The 18051-nt window shown below is 38.4% G+C and overlaps 1 protein-coding gene across 26 annotated transcripts in view; it reads right to left on the bottom strand.

Moving 5' to 3' along the window:
- GSK3B (glycogen synthase kinase 3 beta) overlaps positions 1-18051 on the bottom strand; it is a 267763-nt gene that overhangs the window by 221012 nt on the left and 28700 nt on the right. For 5 of the 26 annotated variants that reach the window (XM_081571915.1, XM_081571906.1, XM_081571913.1 and 2 more), the window contains one exon: positions 13932-14040. The exons of the other annotated variants lie outside the window; for them this stretch is intronic. In XM_081571915.1, the coding sequence (XP_081428041.1) occupies positions 13932-13940 (9 nt within the window). In that variant the 5' untranslated portion in view covers positions 13941-14040. The remainder of the gene's footprint in view (positions 1-13931; positions 14041-18051) is intronic. 26 annotated transcript variants of the gene reach the window in all.

Genomic DNA, 18051 nt, shown 5'->3' with positions numbered 1-18051 from the left:
CAGGTCTCCCGAATTGCAGGCGGATTCTTTACCAGCTGAGCCACAAGGGAAGCCTGGATTTTGGAAAAAGACACACTAAAATTTATCTCCAAAGTGAATGAGTCAAAAGTTGCAAATTTTAGAGACTGGCTAAAGCATCATCAAGCATTTCGATAGATTTTTTTTTTTTTCTTTTGGAAAGGACCCAAAAGACCCAGTGAATCTGGGGACAAACTTGAGTGCTTTTGCCAGGTGTCCATTTAAAAGACTGATACCTCTCCTTGAACTTTAATGTTAAGGCCATAACATTGGCATTCAAATGGCAACTTATGAAAGAGGCCTCCTCATGCTGCCTAAAGAAACAACTTATTCCCTGCCAAAATTAGGATTACCTTGCTTTAGGAAAAGGGTGCATACTATGCTGACAGCCAAAGGATGATTTGCCAAAAATATTAAACTGCCATCATGGATGGCAAAGGAGCCTCATATAACCCAGAAAGGAGAGGGTGTTAAGGACTGGTCTTCCAGACAGTTGATGAGGGACCATCTGAGGGCTGTGCTGAAAGCAAAATAGTCATAACTGGGCATGGTGCTAACTTAATGACCTGGCAAATCAAAAACTACATCGGTAAAGGTAAATCATTGAGCAGGGGTTTTAAACCCCGAGAGTTAAGGCCTAGGGCAGGCATAGCAAAAATGAGGACCTGCGGCACTATTTATTCCATTTCTATACACGTGGAAGACATGGATGATAGATAACTGAGTCTCAGGGTCCTTCTCAATAGATAACAGTATTTTATTTAAGTAGGCACTGCCTACTAGTAGGAGCTGTCAGGTCATTGGAAACCTACTTTCTTGCCTGTGAATTGCTCCCATATGACAGATGCCTGGTCTACCCTTAGATGAGAGGACAACAGTCCCAAAATGCAGTTGGCTGTGGGAGGGGCTTTCATCTACCAAGAGGTTGGGCAACACAGCCTAGTGAATGTCCACTCATGAGCATATCCAGGAGCTCAGGGATCCACTTGCATTCAGCTGACCCCAGGAGGTAGACTGCCATGTTTCATTACTTACGGCCCACGGCCCAAGAATACCTGCTCTGAGTAGACATCAGCTGAGCAAACCTTTCCATAAAGAAACACTAATGAAGGGAATGACTACCCACTCTAGTATTCTTCCTGGAGAATTCTATGGACAGAGGACCTTGGAGGGCTACATTCAAGTGAGTTGCAGAGAGTCAGACATGACTGAGCGAGTAACACTCACACACACACACACACACACACACACACACACACAATGCAGCCAGGTTGCCTAAAGTCTCTGGTTGCCTAAAGTTCTTCTGGCTTTGGCTTAGGACTGCTTCTGTTGTTGGGAAATACTTGGTTTTTAACAGGGATGAAATGTGACGGTACCTGTGAAAATATTTTGAAAACTTTAAAGGCCCGAACTCAGGTAGGGAATGTGGGTGAGGATGTTTATTAGAAGATAACAAAAAGTTAAGCCCAGAATTTTTCTTAGGTTTGCTATTTCTTTCTTATTAGTTCTTTTCCATAAGACAGGAGTGGAATCTTTTCCCTTCTAGGAGGCAAAAATAATTGGATGAATGCTTGATTTTGTTATTATTGTGTATGTGTGTTAAGTCTTGTCTTGTTCAGTCACTCGGTCATGTCCAACTCTTGGAGACCCCATGGACGGCAACATGCCTGGATTCCCTGTCCTTCACCATCTCCCAGAGTTTGCTCAAACTCATGTCCATTGAGTCGATGTTGCCATCCAACCATCTTGTCCTCTGTCGTCCCCTTCTCCTCATGCCTTCAATCTTTCCCAGCATCAGGGTCTTTTCCAATGAATCAGCTCTTCGTATCAGGTGGAGAAGTCTTGGAGCTTCTTTAGCATCAGTCCTTCCAGTGAATACTCAGGGTTGATTTTCTTCATAATTGATTAGTTTGATTTCCTTGCAGTCCAAGGAACTCTCAGGAGTCTTCTCCAACATTGCAGTTCAAAACCATGAGTTCTTCAGCGCTCAGCCTTCTTTATGGTCCAACTCTCACATGACTACTGGAAAAACCATAGCTTTGACTATGTGAACCTTTGTAGGCAAAATTATGTCTCTGCTTTTTAATATCCTCTCTAGGTTTGTCATAGCTTTTCTTCCAAGGAGCAAGAGTCTTAATTTTATGGCTGCAGTCACTATCTGCAGTGATTTTGGACCCCAAGAAAATAAAGTCTGTCACTGTTTCCATTGTTTCCCCATCTATTTGCTATGAAGTGATGGGACCAGAATGCCATGATCTTTGTGTTTTTGAATGTTGAGTTTTAAGCCAGTTTTTTCACTCTCCTCTTTCACTTTCATCAAGAGGCTCTTCAGTTCTTTTTCGCTTTCTGCTGTAAGAGTGGTGTCATCTGCATATCTGAGGTTATTGATATTTCTCCCAGTATACTTAATTCCAACTTGTGCTTCATCCAGCCCAGCATTTCGCATAATGAACTCTGCATATAAGTTAAATAAGCAGGGTGACAGTGTATAGCCTTGATGTACTCCTTTCCCAATTTGGAACCAGTCCATTGTTCCATGTCTGATTCTAACTGCTGCTTCTCGACCTGCATGCAGATTTCTCAGGAGGCACGTAAGGTGGTCTGGTATTCCCATCTCTTTAAGAACTTCCCAGAGTTTGTTGTGATCCACACAATCACAAAGGCTGTGGTATAGTCAATAAAGCAGTAGTAGATGTTTTTCTGGAACTCTCTTGCTTTTTCTATGATCCAATGGATGTTGGCAATTTGATCTCTGGTTTCTCTGCCTTTTCTAAATCCAGCCTGAACACCTGAAAGTTTTTGATTCACCTATTGTTGAAGCCTAGCTTGAAGGATTTTGAGCATTACCTTGCTAGCATGTGAATTGAGTGCAATTATGTGGTAGTTTGAACATTCTCTGGCATTGCCTTTCTTTGGGATTGGAATGAAAAGTGACCTTTTCCAGTCCTGTGGCCACTGCTGAGTTTTACAAATTTGCTGGCATATTGAGTAAAGTACTTTAACAGTATCAGCTTTTAGGATTTGAAATAGCTCAACTGGAATTCCATTACCTCCACTAGCTTTGTTCATAGTGATGCTTCCTAAGGCCCACTTGACTTCACACTCCAGGATGTCTGACTCTAGGTGAGTGATCACACCATTATGGCTATCTGGGTCATGAAGACCTTTTTTGTATAGTTCTCTGTATTCTTGCCACCTCTTCTTAATATCTTACGATTCTGTTAGGTCCATGCCATTTCTGTCCTTTATTGTGCCTATCTTTGCATGAAATGTTCCCTTGGTATCTCTAATTTTCTTGAAGAGATCTCTAGTCTTTCCCGTTCTATTGTTTCCTCTATTTATTTGCATTGCACTTTAGGAATGCTTTCTTATTTCTCTTTGCTATTCTTTGGAACTCTGCATTCAGATAAGTATATCTTTCCTCTTCTCCTTTGTCTTTTGTTTCTCTTCTTTTCTCAGCTATTTGTAAGGCCTCCTCAAACAACCATTTTGCCTTTTTGCATTTCTTTTTCTTGGGGATGGTCTTGATCTGTGCCTACTGTACAGTGTTACAACCTCCATCCATAGTTCTTCAGGCACTCTGTCTATCAGATCTAATCCCTTGAATCTGTTTGTCACTTCCACTGTATAATCATAAGAGATTTGATTTAGGTCATACCTGAATGATCTAGTGGTTTTCCCTACTTTCTTCAATTTAAGTCTGTTTTGCAATAAGTAGTTCATGATGTGAGCCACAGTCAGTTCCTGGTCTTATTTTTGCTGACTGTATAGAGCTTCTCCATCTTTGGCTGCAAAAAATCAATCTAATTTTGGTTTTGACCATCTGGTGATGTCCATGTATAGAGTCTTCTCCTGTGTTTTTGGAAGAGAGTGTTTGCTATGACCAGTGTGTTCTCTCGGCAAAACTCTGTTAGCTTTTGACCTGCTTCGTTTTGTACTCCAAGGCTGTTAATCCAGGTTATCTCTTGACTTCGTACTTTTGCATTCCAGTCCTCTATGATGAAAAGGACATCTTTTTTGGTGTCAGTTCTAGGTCTTATCGGTCTTTACAGAATCGTTCAACTTCAGCATCTTCAGCGTTAGTGGTTGGGGCATAGACTTGGATTACTGTGATGTTGAAAGGTTTGCATTGGAACAAAGCAAGATCAGTCTGTCATTTTTTATATCTCCCCCCACCCAAGTACTGAATTGTGTATGTGTAACATCCTTAAATCTATTCCAACACATCCTAAACATTAGTCAGATTGTTTTAACTCTCACTCCCCTGTCATCACTTCATCCAGCTGCTCAGGAACTGAAATTGATTTCCCCTGCTTGTTGTAGGAAATTTAAGCTCTTCTGTGTTGCATTCAAAGTCCTCCCTCAACTCTGCACCCCTCCTACTCACCCACCGGGCTCCACCACCTTTCCAGTCTCACGTCTTCCTGCTTCATATTTTAGAAGCAGGTACCGTTGGACTTGGCAGTCATCAAAGAGATGGTGCTCTCGATGTTCATAGCAGCATTATTTACAATTGCCAAGATACGAAAGCAACCTAAGTGCCCATGAATGGATGAACAGATAGAGAAGATGTGGGGTGTGTGTGTGTGTGTGTGTGTGTGTGTGTGTGTGTGTGTGTGTGTGTATAGAGAGAGACAGAGAGACATGTATACAATGGAATACTATTCAACCATAAAAGAGAATGAAACTTTTTTCCATTCGTAGCAACATGGGTGGACTTGGAGGGTATTATGCTAAGTGAAATAAGTCAGAGAAAGACAAATACTGTATCACTTATATGCAGAATCCAAAAATATATAACAAACTAGAGAACATAACGAAAAAGAAGCAGATTCACAGATATAGAGAACAAACTAGTTTAGTGCTTCCGAGTGGGGAGAGGGAAGGGGTGGGAAGCAGTAGCAATAGGGGAATAAGACATATAAACTATTAGGCATAAAATAAGCTGCAAGGATATATCGTACAACACAGGGAATATAGCCAGTAGTTTATAATAACTATAAATGTGGTAAACTCTTTAAGTTGTGATGCATATGCAATATTGAGAATTAATGACACACACAGCAGTAGTGAGAATTAAAAACCCAATGTGCATGACTTCCCTGGGGATCCAATGGTTAAGAATCCACCTGTCAATGCAGGGTAATAGGTTCAATCCTTGGTTCAGGAACTAAGATGCCACATGCCGTGAGGCAACTAAGCCTGAAAGCTGCAACTACTGAGCCCACACGTTCTAGAGACTGTGCTCCACAACAAGAGAAGCCACCATGAGAAGCCTGCAGACCATGACTAGAGAGTAACCTCCACTCTGAAACTAGAGAAAGCCCACACACAGCAACGAAGATCCAGCACAGGCAAAAAGAATAAATAAAAAATAAAATAAATTGATTATTTTTAAAAAACCAATGTGCTTGCAACATACTGTGTGTGCAGCAAATTTCCTTTATGTAGAATTTGCCATTCTCTTAATTGGGAATTCTATAAAAATGGAAATTAAACTGTAAACTTTTGTTTTACTGGCTTCGGAAGGAATATTTGTGACAATTGTCATCTATCTAAATAGAATGACTTGTTCAGGGCTACAAATGATTAAAGGTTTCCCTGGGGAATGGCCTATTGGGTTATTATTTGCCAAGTTTTTTCTCTGAATTGAAGCTTACAAAGTCATTCCAAGGGTAACTGTATTGAGGAACCTCAGTACAATGACCCTGTTACAACTTGCCCAACTAGAAGCTAGGAAACCACACCTTCTTTAGAAAGTTTATGTGGTAGAAAATGGGAGGTGGTTGGTGATTTAAATCTTACTGATTATCACGAATGGCAGGAAGAGTAATAAAGTAAAGGAAAAGCCCTGATTATAAAAATATTGTTCAAGAAAATCAAAGGAAGTTTTGTAAATGTTCAAAAATACATAATGTTATTCAAAATGAGACTGATGAGATTTTTCCATCTGCTTTGATGGGTAGATAAGAATACTTATAATCCACATATTAAGTATTTGAATACAAATCACTCCTTATAAAGTGTTTGAGGGTGTTTTTCATAAGTTTTCTTTACTATCTAAATCGACATCATGAAACTTAAATGAAGTAGTTCTCATCATCATTTTTATATATATATAGACTAGAGTACTTCTGCAGATTATTAAAATTCCAAATAAATGGAGCCTGAATTAATGAAATTTTAATATGCCTATGAGTAAGTGCATTAATGGGGCTTTCCTGGTGGCTCAGTGGTAAAGAATCCGCCTGCCAATGTAGGACAGGCAGGTTCAAACCCTGGTTTGGGATGATCCCCTGGAGAAGAAAATGGCAACCACTCCAGTATTCTTGCCTGGGAAATCCCATAGACAGAGGAGTCTGGTGGGCTACAGTCCATGGGGTCACAAAAAAGTTGGACACAACTTAGTGACTAAACAACAAAGTGCATTAATCTGAACATTTATGTTAAGATTTAGTACTTTTCACATTTTACCACTAACAAAAAAATCTCTATTACACTAGAACCTGCCCACAACAAAGCCCGAAGAAGCAGACTCTATCCTCTGCTCTACAAAACAGAAAATGGTTGTTTTAATACAAAAATTCACCCTTCACCCACACTTAAACACACATACACGAAACCTCAAGTAATTGACTCCTCAGGAAGATGCTTCATTTCGTCCATGGCTTCCCTCTTTTGTGGCAGAGGAACCTCCATAACCTAGAGTGAGAAGCAGGGCATGCTTGATCCATATTTAGGAAAGACTTTACAAATCATGTCATCTCATTTGAGTGGGGAGAAGTGGTCACACTTTGCATAAGCAAAATCTCACTAAATGTTTATTAACTGAGATATTGTTGACTATTGAAATGAGAGCTCTTTGTAGCTGAACAAGTGCATTTAGATATAATATATTAATAATATAAAGATCAATATTAGCCAGTTATTCTCTTGTTATATAATTCTTTTAAGGTCATGATTCAAGAAAAATAGCAAGATGTGCTTTACCATTTCTCTTCTCAGGTGGGCCTCTTCTGTTTATTCTCACTTCTGCAGCTGAACATTCCTCTGCTTAAGATCAGAGTAACTTTACCTCTTTACAAATTTTTGTTAGCATCACACCACTTCTCAAAGAGCAAGGGGGTGAGGGCTATCCTTCCTGATTTTTGCTTCCTGCTCTAGGCATAGATTGAAAATCCTTTTCTTTTTTGGGCTGCGCAACATGTGGGATCTAAGTTCCCTGATCTTAGTTCCCAGAGTCTAAACCACTGGACCATCAGGGAAGTCCTGAAAATCTTTTTATTTTAAATTGAAGCACAGTTGATTTAAAATGTTGTGTTAGTTTCAGTGATTCACTGAAAAAATATATATATATATATACACATATATATATATGTATATATATATTCTTTTTCAGATTCTTTACCATTATAGTTTATTGCAAGATATTGAATGTAGTTCCCTGTGCCATATAGTAGGTCCTTGTTATTTATCTATTTTATATATAACATCTGTTAATCCCAAGTTCCTAATTTATCCCTCTCCCCTTTCCCCTTTGGTAACAGTAAGTTTGTTTTCTATGTTTGTAAGTCTATTTCTGTTTTGTAAATAAGTTCCTGAAAATTCTTTTTTTTGCTTGGGTATGGCATTATGGGTACATCTTGATCCACTCCACAGTTTTTCTTCCTGACACACCAGATGCAGAATGGTGTAGAGCTGTCTTTCTTCTCCTGGGTTAAATGCACATCAGTTCAGATCCTCTGCCTTTGCCATGCCTCCAGCCTTTCACAGGAGTTTCCCAGGTGGTATAGTGGTAAAGAATCCACCTGCCAATCCAAGAGACACAAGAGAGGTGGGTTTGACCCCTGGGTCAGGAAGATACCCTGGAGTACAAAATGGCAACCAGCTCCAATATTCTTGCCTGGGAAATTCCATGGACAGAGGACCCTGGCGGCTACAGCCCAGGGAGTTGCAAAGAGTCAGACAGAACACACGCATGCAGGCTTTCACAGATGGAACCCTAGATAACCTTCACCTGCAGGCTCCAGCCTGCCTCAGCCATGAGTCTGTTCTCCCTAAGGCTGGAAGAGTATCAGCAGCCCCAGCCCTAACAGTATGAAATTAGGCTTGCTGCGCAGAGAATGCTGGCAGTGAAGAATTGAGGCCTGTAAGGCTTTGGAGTAATTATCATCTCTAATCTGTGTTGGCCTCATCCACGAGGCTGAGAGGCAGCAGGGTGTAGCAGAAAGAGCAGTGGCTAAGGAGCCAGGCAGACCTCGAATGTTACAGTTTATCTGCCCCTTAGCTGTGTGATCTCAGGCAAGTCACTGAACCTCTCTGAACCGTCTATTTCTTTTTCATAAAGAGGAGGTTGTCTCTAATGCCCATCCCCTATAAAGGCTCTTGCTGGTAACTGTATTTAGTTTTTCTTTTATACTATTTAATAATTCAGTATAAGTAGAGGCTTCCTTCTTAATTTTCTGTCTCAAATTATCTTTGCCTGATAGGATGATGGAAATTTTCCCTAATATCAAACCAGTATTTAAACCTTTAAACCAGACCTTTAAACCATGAAACTATTGGAGGGCAGGATGCCTAATCTTAATAATAATTGTTAATATTTAGTGAGGACTAATTATGTGGTAAGTACTGACCTAGGCATTTGACTTGGACTATTGTACTTAATCCTTACAACAATCTTCTTGGACTATTATACTTAATCCTTACAGCAATCTTAGAAGTAGGTACTATTTTTCTTGCCATTTTGTGGATGAAGAAACTGAGTCTTAAAGATGTTAGGCAACATGCTCATCATAGCTAGTAGGTAGAGAAAGATACCGAAGAGACTGAGAGGGAAAGTTATTAGCTAAACCAGTGGGTTATTCTTTTCCTACTTAAAGCAGTCTAATTCATTCCAGATAATAATGAATACATATATTGCCTACTGTCACATTTATTTGTTGAATATCTTCTTAATGCTAAGCAATGACTGGGAAATTTGCTCTACAGAACATTATAAAAGGAGGAATATATAGTTCCTGCCCTCAAAAAAATCAGAAACTAACAGGGAAGTAGACAGAGATACAGTGAACTGTGATACAGGTAAAATACAGTAAGTGCTTTAATAGTGCTACAAGCTATTAGCCACTGGGCCCAGAGCAGAGAACAACATATCTCAGTGGTATCCAGAATGCTTGGTTACAAGCTTATCTTTGAGTTGAGCCTTGATGGGCAAGGAGAATTTTGAGAGGCAGAAAAGTGAGAGAAAGACATTCCAGGCAAAGAAACCACATGGGCAAATACTCACACTGAGTCACTGTTGACTCACTAACCTCAATGCAGGGCTTGTTCCTGGAATAGCAAGGAGTTTGGGGTTTCTAAGCCTCAGAGTATCTGTGAGGAAGTCCTAGTTTGGTAGCTGATAGTAGAAGGGCAGAGCCATAAAATCTTGGAGTTGAAGGGTCCCCTAAGGTCATCTAATCCAATGCCTGACTTCTAAAATCTTCCTGCCAGATGATCATAAAATCTAGGCTCACGCCATCCTAGCAAAAGATATATTATTATTATCCTAAGGCAGCTGATCCTATCACTATCTGAAATTATATTACTCAATTATTTATTTGTTTAGTCACTTATTCTCTGTCAGATTAGAATTCAGATTCCATCAGGGTAGGGCCTATCTGTCAGTGCCTAGCATAGAGTAGGCTTACAATAAATATTTGTTGAAATGAATGCATTCAGTTTCAAGACAACTCTGACATTCACAAAGTTCTTAGGTGATTTCCACAAGATGGTCTTGTACGTATGTGAAAACAACTATAATAATTCCCTTATGTTTTCTCCAAGTTAAATATTTTCAGTTGATATCTAAATGTCAACAATTCCACAGGGCCCAATTCCTTTAAGGCCCTTCACTATCCTAGTTACTCTCTCAAATAGACTCCACATTATCCCTGTAATGCATTGTTCAAAGAACAAAAGACAGTAGTCCAATTTTGTGACACCCTCCAACTGGAGAGGCCCAACCAATCACCTCTCTTATTCTAGGTCTTACAGACTGACCCAGGTTAGCCTAACTTTGTTGAGGTCCACGTCACACTGTTGTCTCATGTTTCTAACTGCCAGCTAAGCACCCTTCTTTCCACTCCCTCTACCCCTACTATGTCCTGTTGCTTGCTCACATCAATCCTGTTTTAACTTGTTCAGGTAGATTTTGAAAATCAAGCCCAAGGCCTTACATTTAGCAGGCTATTACAAGAAGCCAGGACAAAAGACACAAGGTGCTGAACCAGGACGGTGTGGCCAGAAAGGGAGAGACAAAAAGAGAAACATACTCGAGGCATTATCAGTGGAACTTGCAATCCACTGACTTAGTGACTGTGAGCACACTTTCTCAATGGGTTCCTCTCTCTCCAGACCACTTATGAATCAGGAATTAATTCCCAGCTTCTCCCTCCCTCACTATCTCTGAAGCAAGCATACAGTTCTTTATTTATTACTTTACTACTCTTTATAAGGCCTTAATATATTTTTCCTAGTTAACATATAGAAGCATATTGGAAAAAGTCAAAGGCAGCAAGATTTCTAGCCTAGACGACAAGACAATGATGGTCTCATTAACAGAGTTGGGAAAATTCAGGGTTAGACTTTAATTGGTTTGTAACATATTGAATTTGAAGATAGATATCTGAAGATATCTAGAAGCAAATGCTTTGGGGCACAAAGCTGAAGTGTCAGTTTGTTAGTCATTGACAGAGGTCCTAGAAGATTTCTCCAGAGAATAAGGATGTTGAAGATCATTTAGACTAAAAAAAAAGACTTAGATAAGAACAAAATCTTTACCAGTAGCCATATATAATCAGTGTTTGGAGAAAGAATCTCCAAGAGAGAGAACAGTGCTCAGAAATATGAGGAAAAATTAATGAGTTTAATATTGGGTAAGCCAAAGCTGGACATTATTGCAGGAAGGAAAAGACAAACCAGGCACATCAAATGCAGCAGAAAGCTTGTGGAGAACAAAAATTCTTAAAATGTTACTGAGTTTATCAATGAGGGAGTAGTTTGATAACCTTGGAGAAAATAATTCTAGTGAAGTTGGACCCAGGTTGAAAGTAGTTAAGAAATAAGGAGTAATTTATAGCAATGAAGTCAAAGCAGTATACATAGATTGCTATTTTGAGAAACTGATACATGTAAAGTAAAAACGAATAAATCTTTATGAGGTTCATCTGATCCACATATTCTAAAATATCGTATGAGCTTAGTTACCATTGGGCTTCCCTAGTGGCACAGACAATAAAGAGTCTGCCTGCAGTTCAGGAGACCCAGGTTCAATCCCTGGGTCAAGAAGATCCCCTGGAGAAGGAAACAGCAACTCATTCCGGTATTCTTGCCTGGAGAATCCCATGGACAGAGAAGCCTAGCGGGCTACAGCCCATGGGGTCACAAAGAGTTGGACACGACTGAGTGACTTCACTTAGTTACCATTTCACTGTAATTTCTAACTGATTCTAGAATTAGGCACTTTATAGGCCTATGACTGTACCAGGCACTCAACAGATCTACTATATAAAAAAGAAAAATGGAAGTAGATTGTTATGGATAGATTTCATTGAACCTAAATAGGGCTATGTGTATTTTCTCGTTTTTTAACATATTCCCTTTTACTCTTTTTTAAAACTTTTGATTTTATATTGGAGTATAGCTGATTAACAATATTGTGATAGTTTTAGGTGAATAGCAAAGGAACTCTGCCATACATAAACATGTATCCCTTTCTCTTCCAAACTCCCCTCCCATCCAGGCTGCCACACATCATTGAGCAGAATTCCCTGTGCTATACAGTAGGTCCTTGTTGGTCCTTCTTCCCTTTTAGATATCAAATGACTAGATGCCCACTAATTTTTTTAAGATCAGTTATCACTTAATTCTGTCTGGGGTGAACACCAGGTCAAGCTCTTTAGACTTTAGTGCAACATATATTCTGTTGGAATCACCACTAGGTCAGGTGAACTTCTGAATCTCTTCTCTATTGTCTCTTAAACCCCTGGGGTATAAAGCTCTAGAAGTCCCTTTCACCTGGGACTGGCCTCCAGAGCACGTCAACTCACAGGATGTCAACTCACAGGATGTCAACTCTGAAAGTGACTTTATGTTTCTTCTAGCTCCTCTCCCTCAATTTCATAGGTGAATGCACTGAGGCCCATGGTGGGAAAAAGACTTGTTCAAGGGAGCATTGTCACAGAGTGATTGCAGCACTGTCTTTAGAGTCAGAACTGGAATTAAATCTCGGATTTATCATTACCTATTTGCAGAGCACACAAACCAGGCCCTTCCTCTCCTGAGCCTCAGTTTTCCCATTTAAAAATGGGCCTAATGATCATGATATCTATAGTTGCTGTGTGTAGTGAATGGTTAACATGTGAAGCATATTGTCAGTGCCTGGCACATGGTTAAAAACTAAAAAAATATTGATTCCCTCCACTTTGCATCAGATTCCATAGCTAATGTGACAGGAACAAAACTCAAAACAAACCTAGGTCTTCTAACTTCCAGGTCAGAATCCTTTTCATACACAGGGATCATCAAACTCCACCCCTGGGGGTATGTGGAGACTTTCCAAGGGATATAGGGGCATAGACAGTTTTAAAGGAGATGACTTCCAGATCCTCAAGTTCCACATGAACTCTTTCCTAAAACTGATCTGAATATTCACCTGCCTTTGAGAGGTTCTTTTTCTCATTATCATAATGATTTTTCTACTTTGTAAAAGAGAGACATTTCAAATCTTATAATTGTACATCACCCTGAAGCGTTAAAGCTACAAACAAAAGGACATTGTGACAATCCCTTTAATCAAGATACTATAAACTGCATCTTGATCAATCTCATTAAGAGAGACTTCCAAAAAGTTTTACTTTTTTCAACTCATCATCCCCAAACTTTTTATTTTGAAAAATACTAAGTCTTCAGAAATGTTAGAAGTCTAGTACAAGAGCACCTAGATTCACCAATGGTTAGGAGTTTGCCATATTACAGTATCACCTTCTATCTGTGTGCCTCTCTTCATAGTCATCTATTCCTTTTTAAAAATGTTACATTTGTACAACTTTTAAACATTACTTTCCTTTAGTTTTACTTTTTAGATTTAAAAAGACTTTTAAAATTTATACACTGTTCTGTACTCCTAATAATTGTTTCAGTGCTCCGTGCAAAAGAAACTTTTCAACACTTAGAGCTTTAGGGAAATGCTTTAAACTTGTAATTTGTACATGTGTATATTTTTATTGAAGAATGATAGGATGATCAATAAAAGACTTACAAACATAGAAATATATTACACAAGGTTAAAATCTTAAGGAAATGGAATGGAAATGCAAGTTCAAGGAGGAAAAATGAGCCATGTAAAATTTTCAACTGTGAAAGAAGAACTTGTTATAAACTTTCAAAATGAATGATGTGGGTATCAGGATACTCTGGCATTTAGATATCACTGGTAAAACTTAAAAGCAATGAAATAGATTTATTTATAAAATGCTGGAAACTATATCCTTTTGAGCTCTTTCAACTTATTATGAAACATTTAAACATCAACTTAAAAATATATCAGGAAGAAATTAACTTTTCAAAAAAATTTTAGAGGTTACTGCCTACAGTACCACCTAAGAGTCTTACCCTTATTCTTCCTGGCTAAGGGAGATCATTCTCTTTCTGGTTTTCAAGCAGTAGACACACACACACACATGCAAGCATGCACATGCAGACACACACCATATCCCTAGGGCTTTAGATCCTTTTCCTCTGACCTCACATCCTCTCCTTTGCCCTTCAGGGATGTATCTTTGACTCCAAGCCCTGTAAGTTTACACATTACCTTTTTCAACCCCCTTGTCCCCATCCCATACACACTTTCTTCTGAACTTTTTATTTACCTTCAACATGGCTGAATTGGAGACAGTTATCAGGAGACGGTTGACATCTTCGTCTTTTGCTCCAACATTAATTCTCAAGCTTTAGCATGCATCAGAATTACCTGGAGGGCTTGTTAAGACATGGACTACTGAGTTCCATCTCAAGAGCTTCTTATCTAGTATGTCTGAATTAGGGCCTAAAATTTGCATTTCTAATAAATTTCCAGGTATTGTTGATGTTGGTGGACTGAGGACCTCAGTTCGAGAACCACTACACTAAGCTAAATCTGGTCTGTTCACCACAGATCATGTGGCCTAATTGCAGGTAAGATCATGTCTGAAGCCAAGAGTGGCACCAAAAGAGATATAACAGGCAAAAGTATATGAACTTTCTCAAATAGATTTCTCATACCATCTAAAATTTATTCAGAATTAGACTGATTCAGAGCAGAATTCAGAAAAAGGGCTACTAATAGGGAAATACAGACAGTTTCACAGCATTCACACCCCTATCCCCCAAATAGAGGAAATCACATCCATGGTGGATCTTCTATATGCCAGATATTCTGTCAGTCAGGTTCTGAAATGCTAACTCATTCAATCCTCACAAAATTCTTGTGATCCAAGTTTTATTAGGTGAGTGAAAGTCGTTCAGTCGTGTCCGACTCTGCAACCCTATGGACTATACAGTCCATGGAATTCTCCAGGCCAGAATACTGGAGTGGGTAGCCTTTCCCTTCTCTGGGGGATCTTCCTAACCCAGGGACCGAACCCAGGTCTCCCACATTGCAGACGGATTCTTTACCAACTGAGCCACAGGGAAGCTCAAGAATATACTAGAGTGGGTAGCCTATCCCTTCTCCAGGGGATCTTCCTGACCCAGGAATTGAATTGGGGTCTGCTGCATTGTAGGCGGATTCTTTACCAACTGAGCTATGAGGGTTTATTATTTATTATTAAATATAATAATATAATATTATATATTATATATAAGTAATAAATAAGATTTATTATTTATTCTTTTTACCCATAACAAAATCAAAGATCAGAAAGGTTAAATCTATTGGAAATTCTCCTTTAAACTATGTACTAATTTCAGGTGACAGTATCCAGAAGTATGAAAAAAATCATCGGTTTTTCAACCTGCTACTACAAATAAATAAATACTTCAAGAAAACCATGGGAAGTCACTTAACAAATTAATAAAATGAATAGGGAGATTTCTACCAAAGTATAAACAGTTAATCCTATTCATCAGTCAACAGAGAAGAGATTCTAGAATCTCATTCCATCCACCACCCTATTGATTATTAAAAGAGGCACTTGATTCCATCAGTCATAACTTAAGCCTTTCAGCATTACTGTATAAAAAAAAAACTGCCAATAATACTGTATAATTTTAAAACTCAACATATATTATATAAACCACAAAAGAACCCTGGATATCAGAATATTCTAGTATCCTACAGAATGAGCTGATGGACACTAATAATAAGAAAAAATTAGGAAATGTTTCCCTTTGTATGGAGAAATTACACATGTACGTGTGTGTGTGTGTGTGTGTATGTGTGTGTGTGTGTAGTGTGTTCTCAAGTCATCATTATTCTCAATTTCTGGAATCCAATGAAAACTTACCAGGAAAGAGAAAAAGCAGAATATTGTGAAAAGATATATCAATCAATAAAAACCAACTCAGGATCGACATGTATTTTAGGATTATTGGATAAAGATATTAAGATGGTATAGGTTCAAAACTTAAGTTGAGGCATGAAAATTATATATAAAAAATGATCAAATATTAAAGATCACAAGTACAACATGTGAGATGAAAACTGCCATGGATATGATTAACAACTGAGTAGACATTGCAGGAGAAAAGATCAGTAAACTCGAAGACAGCAGTAGATGCTACCCAAAATAGAACAAAAAAAGAAAAGTGAATTGGAAAACAAATATGATGGAGCATTGGTGAGCTATGGGACAACGTCAGTAGTAATTGGACTTCCTGAAGAAGAGGAGAAGGGTGTACAGAAAAATGTTTGAGGAAATAATGGCTAAAATTTTGATGAAAACTGTAAATCCACTGCTTCAAAAAGTCTGGAAAACCCTAAGCACAAGACGCATGAAGAAAATGACATGAAGACACCAATAAGTTGTTCAAAATATGATAAAGATAAAAGAAGTTAGGCTTGTTATAAAGAGAGAAACAGATAAGAATGATAAGAAATTTCTGTTGGAAACAATATAAGTGAAAGGACAGTATAATAACATCTTTAAGGTACTGAAAGGAAACAAATATCAACCTAGAATTCTGTATCAGGGAAAATACCTTTCAAAAATAAAGGTGGAATAAAGAATTTTCTCTAGGTAATAGGCAATAAGAATCACAGTGGCTTCCCTGGTGGCTCAGTCATTCTGCAATGTGGGAGACCTAGGTTCGATCCCTGGGTTGGGAAGATCGCCTGGAGAAGGAAATGGCAACCCACTCCAGTACTCTTGCCTGGAGAATTCCATGGACAGAGGAGCCTGGTGGGCTATAGTCCATGGGGTCACAAAGAGTTGGACACAACTGAGTGATTAACTTCCACTTTCGCTTTCAAGAGTCACAGGATAGAAATTACAAAAGACAGTGTCTTGACATTAAAAAAACAAAGCAAAAACAAAAACCACTTTTTAATAGTGAGAGAATCATTAGAAAATGAAAATTGTTGCCTTAGGAGAGAAAGTGCCTGTCTAGAATTTCTAGGGGACCCTCTGCTATGAATAGTGTGGCAATGATTTTAATCCTTCATGGAAAAAGAAACTAGTTGACCTCTACAGTTTTCTTATGGCTTTGTTATGTGATGCTTCTGTAATAAAACGAGATGTTTCCTCAAAAAAGGGAATTATAAGCAAACTATATATTTATATGTTTATGGACAGTGTTACATACAGGCAATTTAATATATCACAATTTTTCCAAGCTTTTTTTATATTTTACTAAACCTTCAAATTTCTGTAGCTTTGTTTCTCAACTTATTAACTAGATTCTCTCGGGGTTTCTTTTTAAGATTTTTTTTAAAGAGCAGTTTTAGGTTCACAGCAAAATTGAGAGGAAGGGATAGAGATTTCCTATATACTGCCTACTCCCCCCACATGCATAACCTTCACCTTATCAACATCCCATACAAGAGTAGTACATTTCTTACAATTGATGAACCTACATTGACACATAATAACCAAAGTTCAGTTTATATTAGGGTTCACACTTGACATTCGTTGTACCTTCTACGAGTTTAAATATTCCACTATTTTTACATATTTATGTTATGTTCAAATTATGTTCAAATGCCCTCTTAAAATCTTTCTCAGGGAATCTTAACTGGTCATTTCGTTGTAAACCCCCAACACTTCATTGCTCAATAAAGAGGTTCCATCTCACAGAAGTATTTGTATTTGGTAGGCTTCATGCAGCTTGCTAGAAGAAATTCTCCTTGTCAAAATAAATTCCTAACTGGGTGAAACTGAAAGAAAAGATGATGCTGAGTGTTCTGATGGTACTGGGTTCTGGGATGTGTTTGCTTGCTTTGGTGGGTATCTCTCTGACTTTATTAGGTCAGCAGAAAAAGAACAAAGGCCTCTTCTCTTGCTGATTACACCACCAGGAAGCCCCAGGTAGATGAAATGAGAATGCTTTAAAATACAGGAATAGATACATTCCCTGAGAAAAAATAGGACAAACACTAATTAAGAGCTGACCACCGGAAGTAAGACCAGCAGAACAGCTCTAGAAACCAAGGCAGTAATGTGAATTAGGCCTGCAAAAGATTTGTAGTGAGTGTCACACTTAGATCTGGGTTGACATCACAGATAATTTGGCAACAATTAACAATGCACGAGATTTAGGTAGACTGGGATTCCCTTTGTACCTATTCATATTTTATTATTTAAGAATGAATAAGTGCAAAAGTGTATAAAGAAAAGTCAGTCTACTCTTTTACCTAATCTCTGTAACCTCAATCAACCAAGCCCAGAGGCAACTTCCAGAGATAATCTTTGAACATACAAACTGGGGAGGAGGGGAGACATAACTCTAGCACAGTGAACACTGCTCTGTATCTCACATTTATATTTTAATAATATATCTTTGAGACATTTTGTA

Source organism: Giraffa tippelskirchi, chromosome 2, assembly GCF_054371585.1.
Source record: "Giraffa tippelskirchi isolate mGirTip1 chromosome 2, T2T-mGirTip1v1.2.pri, whole genome shotgun sequence".
Classification (NCBI taxonomy): domain Eukaryota; kingdom Metazoa; phylum Chordata; class Mammalia; order Artiodactyla; family Giraffidae; genus Giraffa; species Giraffa tippelskirchi.
Note: the sequence above shows the minus strand (reverse complement) of the source record. Positions and strands in the feature narration are given on the sequence as shown.